We start from the raw sequence: 6,037 nt of genomic DNA on the forward strand, positions 1-6,037 counted from the left end.
ACTCTGCAAAAATGAATCGAGTTCATAAGCGCAGAGTCTGGGATTCGAACCTGGTTCGTCCCGCTCCGCAGTCCGGGGACTCAGAGGACTCAAATACAAACTACTCGTGTGTCGCTGGAGATAACGTGGGGGTGACCCTGGGCCGCATCAAGTATTTGAACAAAAAGGGTTTCTAAACTTTTTTTTTAAACTACGGTGTCCCTGGAAATAGAGTGTGGGTGACCCTTGGCCGCATCAAGTATTTGAACAAAAAGGGTTTCTAAACTTTAAAAAAAACTACAGTCTCAATCTTTGTTAATTCAAGTAATTCAAAGCACGAATGATTCTTCAGAAGGTAGACTCCTCTGATCTAATCCTTGTTGCTATAGATGTGGCAGCGCTTACTTCTGCATAGCTAGCTCAACTACGTTAATTGTCTTGAGGGAGGGCCGCACTTACACTAAACCTTGAGTAGCAGAATAACGTCCTGCAGGTCTCAATTTGCTCACTAGCCGCTAGTCCAAAACACCAGCTGTAGGTGGTTTACACTCACATCAAACACAATTAATTGAGTACAGTACCTGCCAACCTGACAATGCCACCCACTAGTAGTCGATTTTGATTTGATAGGAATTTTTTATTGCCCCGTTTGGAAATACACGTATTTGTGTGGTACGAAAAATTTATCCTGTTGCCGGTGGCAAAGGTGAGCGCTTGTTTTGAAAAGGGGTTAACATGCACTGGTTTAAACCATATGTGTCTCGACGCGGTGCTCGTCAGTTCTTGGGCATGTAAAGTTATTAGTATCCTGTTAAAGCTTGTTTGGTTGTTTTGCTTTTCAATTCTAAAAATGTTAATGCCAATCAGTCTTGAGGAAAATGAAAGTTATTGGTATCACCTTAAAGCCTGTTCATTGTCCTGCTTCTAATTTATCAAAATTAAACACATCTCTCGAATGGAAGCCGAAATATTTGCCATCGAAGAAGATTTAGGTCGTTGGTTTCAGAATTCAATTTAGCGATGAAATGGAAACCAAAGTTTTGCAACTTCCATAGCTTGAGAGTCCTTGGAAGCTGAAAATGTAACATTTCCTGTGCCTTTGATCAACGTTTTTCAGTAAATTTCATACAAGAATGTGTTTTCGAATGGAAATAGAAAGTGTGAAGTCATTTTTTAAACTCAATTAAAATGTATGGATAATGCCGGTTTTTTAAATTTCATTATTTGGACGAGCGCCTGATTTCACCACGATGAAGCACATTTAGGCCAGGTGAGCTGGGTCCAGCTTCCCTTCCTTCCAGGACCTGCCCGGGTTGGGTGTGATACGATACAGTGTTCCAGCACTCAGACGGAGATACTTGAATAAATATTCCCTTTAACAAAGCCTTTGAAGTAGATGGATACATGTATAAATGATGTTAATAATGGGTTAAAAAGCTTCGAACAGCTTTTTAAAATATATTCAGATGAACTTTGTGTGTGTTTGATTTTGTGAGTGTGTATATGTGTGTGCAAGTGTGTGTATGCATGTGTGTATGTGTGTCTTCATGTGCCTGTGTGTGTGTGACTTTGTGTGTATATATGTGTGTGTGTATGTGTGTGTGTGTGTGTGTGTGTGTGTGTGTGTGTGTGTGTGTGTGTGTGTGTCTGTGTGTGTGGTATGGAGACTGTGATATCTGAATCGGTGCAATAAATATTTGATCAAAGAGATAGGCAATGGTTTTGTAAACAACAGCGAACCTGTCTTTATTATATAAGTTTATCAATAACAGCTTAAGGACAGCAAAAAGATCGGGCGTCAGTCATAATGATAAACAGATTATAGAATATTCAATTTTTCTCTAAGCACTTGGTAAATGGCATTATTGTTTCATTGCCAAATCTCTGAACTTATTCATTATTTTTTCTATCAAAAACAAATCTTTCAAAACGAAAATGCTGCAACAACAAAATATTTATATGCATTTATTGGACATTTTCTCAGGCCCAATGGTGATAATACATGACACGAAGGTACTTCAGCGGCGAATATAAACGGAAAAGAACTTCGATATTGAGCCTCAGAATATCATCAAAAAGCTGTTGTGAGGTGTACGGGGATGGAAAGGGTTGGAGGGGGGAGGAGGGGGGGGGGTAAGGGACACATTACTTACACTGTTATCGTATCCTAGCCTATCCCTCTATCGGAGGCCTCTGTCGGAGATAGAAGAGGCAATTAACATCTCTGTGATGTAGGGACAGCCGAAACTATTTTACAGACCACTCCTGGCACCCACCCATAGAATTCTATTTTACCCATCCCGGTAGAGCAACCGAGAATGCTGTAAATACTTTATTTGATCTTAATAGACCCTCTGGGCTCCTGCATCCGGCTCATCTCTAGAGGCTGCAAGGGGAAATTACTCCACATTACTCATGGTCATTGCAAAAGCACCAGACACGAATTAATTTGTTGCCATAACAAAGCGAAAAGGAAAAAAAATAACTATTAAAATTCATGGAAATTGTTCGGATTAAATGTTACTTTTGTCGATTCACTTCTCTGCGCTGTGTCAACTTGTGTTATTCAATGATAGCCCCAAATTTGGAAGAGCAGGCATCTCTTAATTTCTCTGTGCCGTTAATTGAAAACGAAAAATGTGGAGCTCATTATACGGCTTGGAAATCCAAACATCACTAAGATAAACAATACATTGGCTGTCAGGCAAACATCTAGATCATGTACCAGTAACTTACACGGAAATCCATAAACACACAATTACGCTAAAAGCAAGGTCGACTTCAGTTTGTGATATTTGACCTTTTTTTGTCGTACAAAGCTGGACAAATAAAGAGACGTTAGTATTATAATTCGTCATTTTTTCCAGATGCCCGAACATTGGCGAGCGCGCGATTCCAACGCGTTGTGACACAAACATACTTTACCGTATATTGATACTGAGTAGACGTCTGCAAAGTTAGACCACCACAGAAACACATTAATAATACAAAGTTGAAAATCAGGTCGTTCAACATCAGATTACACTGAAACCTGATCTGCGATCGACCGTCCAGGTTGTAATTAAGTTCATGTCATTGTCCCTTTTTGGTACGACTTTCCGGAGTCAAAATGTGTCTCGACGAGGTGGAATCAGGCGCTCATCAATGTTTTGTCACGTGGAGCTATTGGTATCATCTTAAAGCTTGGCCATTTGTCTATATATATGTCGGTAAAGGATTGAAAAAGATTGGATTGCCTGGTTTCAGAAGTAAAAGTAGCGAGATAATAGTCGCCAAAGTTTAGTTTGGTGATTTTCAAAGTTTGAGTGTGCTTGGAAACTCGAAATCTATATTTTATGCTTTTAAGGAACGTTTTTTAGTAACATTCCTTCAGGATTGCTTTTTTAAAAGGGACAAAAAAATGTTGAACCAAAGAAAAAGTACATTCGAAAAAAAAATGTCCAACACCCAGAAAACATGCCTTTTTCGTTGATTTCATTGTTTTGTCGAGCGCTTGATTTCACCCCGCTCCCTCACATATGTCCAGCTATTGGAAACCCGTAACCTGAATTATTCTTTACACAAATTATACTAGTTTGACACGTCAAGTGGAAAACAGGGGCGGATATAATGTCGACTTCAAAGAAATGACTTGGAGCTGTGCTCGAAATCTGATATTTTAACTCGTTGATTTACTCCTGTAGGCTACTGTCGAGTGACCTAAAAAGACCTAAATTATTCTGTCTTTGGCCATAATTGTAACGTGATCGAATTCTCTAGTTCTAAAACTGCAATACATTGACACCGTTATGTGCCATTTCTCCCCAACTCCTCGTATTGGTCAACATCTAAATCATGGAATAAATATGTTGTTGTTTTTTTTTCTTTGTTTAAGCCATAATCTACTTAGGAAACCAAAGCAAAACTTGGGTAACATAGAAAGAGTAGGGAAACATAGCTTTTTTAAGAGGATCCGAGCTTACTTTAATTCTTTACATTTATCCGCGGCGTATACCCTTTTGAGCATCCGAGCAAAGGAATGAATGGAGAACCACGATCGCCGATGTCTGTCTAAGCTGATGATGATGATGATGAGCCATTTTTTCATTCAGTTGTTCTAAGGTGTAAATATGTGTGTTTGTGTTTGTGTATGTGTATATGTTGTGTGTGTGCGTGTGTGTGTGTGTGTCTGTGTGCGTGTGTATGTGTGTGTATGTGTTTTGAGTTGGGGGAGGGTGGAGGGGTTGTTTGATTGCTTCTTTTTCGGGTTTTTAGATTATTTTTAGCGGGAGTGTGGGTGGGAGGCTGCTTGTTTTTAAATAACTTAGACTGGTGGCATAGCTTGATATTGTTCAGACCTTCTTCACAGCAGCAGAACTCTTTAGACAGTTAACTGGCACAGTATTTACTCATAGCCTTTGTCTACTTGACCTTCCCGGATCATAAAGGTTCTCTTCCGTTTGTTAATGAATATCTTGTTAAGGCATCCACTCAGAACCTACTTAACCTATTACCTACATCCGGGGTCTTTACTCTCCTTATGGCAATATGAGTGCAGCCATGACCCCACATACGGAAGAAAACATGTCAAACTAATATTTAAAAGAGACCTTACTTAGATCGTTACCTGCTTTGTGGTACACTAAAACCAATGTAACATGCATTTAGACAGCACGCACAGCACCTGTCTATTATTTGGCATCATTAATTGTGTTGCAAGTCACGTTATTTTAGCATGGAGTGTTTCATCCTGCTGTGCTTTAGAAATACTTTCAAAAATATACTTACTATGTAAATATTATATATATAACCTGAATAAACATAAAAACCTTGAGCATCAAACTTTGGAGAGCCTAAACAGATCGATGACGGAGAAAGACCAGGAAAATAGCTTTTTGCGGGCTACAGAGCAAAGGAATGAATGAGAACCATAATCGCCGATGTGTGTTGCAGATCTGGCACATGTTGATTATGATGGCTCTGTTTATAATATCATTTGTACACTCATTCTCATTCAGTGCTGTCTAGCAGGATGCTGATTGTTGTCATCATCACCATTGCCTTTCTCACCCTGCACCAGGGTATAGGCCACAAGCAAACGCTTTCCATCTTTCCATATCCTAGGCTAGCCTCTTGATGTTATTCCATGTCCTCCCACTTTTTTGTACATCAATTTCTGTGATTCTTCTCCAGGTTCCACACGACCTTCCCCTTGATCTTTTACACTGTGGATTCCAATCCAACACTTTTTTTATTGTGCAGCTGCCTGACTTCCCGAGAGTATGTCCAATCCATCGCCACCGCCTTCTTCCAACCTTATCTCTGACTGGGATCTGTCTTGTGTTCCTTAACACTTCCTTATGGATGACCAGCTGATCATTATGTTTCCGGATAATTTCACTATCACAAGCATACCTTTGTGCTCCAGAAACGAATTCATGTACTTTTATAATGTTATTATCAAAGAATTCTCAGAACTGCCTCTTAATACTTTAAAAACAGGTTTACATGTGTTTGCAGTAGCCTCTTCTGTTTATTGTCTGTACGGCCAATCTTTCCTTGTGTTATCCCTCGGTATGGTTGTAGTTAGAGTAAGGTTAATTCTAAAATTATAAACGTTTTTCCCTTCTTTAGAACTACCTAAATATATACTAGTAATATTTGGGTTAAATATGCTTTGTATTGTTTGTACAATTATTTTTCTTCTACGTCTATCTCTTTCAATACCGGTGGTACTGAATGGGGTTGATTTTTAGTATAATAAACATAAAGTTATGCTCCAAAAACACATTCACATATGATTGTATTTACCTACTCATGTATTGTCTACAGACATATTTATTCTCTACCACTTCTTTCTTTCCAAACGATGAGAAGTACGTCCTGTGTTTTGAGTAATATTATTTTTTCCACTTTTTCCAGACTCACCAAGCGTTCAAGTGAAAAGAAATCCAGGTAAGACTACTAGAAACAGGATTTGAGTGGGACTGTATGTATGTGTGGGGGGGGTCAGAAAAAAAGAAAGGGGGAGGGGTGTTGCGGGAAGGTATAGAGGGTGACAGTGGGAGTGAAAGGGGCG

The 6,037-nt window shown here is 39.2% G+C and overlaps 1 protein-coding gene across 1 annotated transcript in view; it reads left to right on the top strand.

The window, feature by feature from the left end:
• Positions 1-11: 11 nt before the first annotated feature.
• LOC118477769 overlaps positions 12-6,037 on the top strand; it is a 21,210-nt gene continuing 15,184 nt past the window's right edge. The window contains exons 1-2 of the mRNA XM_035970019.1: positions 12-168; positions 5,881-5,913. Of these exons, the coding sequence (XP_035825912.1) occupies positions 12-168; positions 5,881-5,913 (190 nt within the window). The remainder of the gene's footprint in view (positions 169-5,880; positions 5,914-6,037) is intronic.

This window comes from Aplysia californica, unplaced genomic scaffold (assembly GCF_000002075.1).
Source record: "Aplysia californica isolate F4 #8 unplaced genomic scaffold, AplCal3.0 scaffold00210, whole genome shotgun sequence".
NCBI lineage: Eukaryota > Metazoa > Mollusca > Gastropoda > Aplysiida > Aplysiidae > Aplysia > Aplysia californica.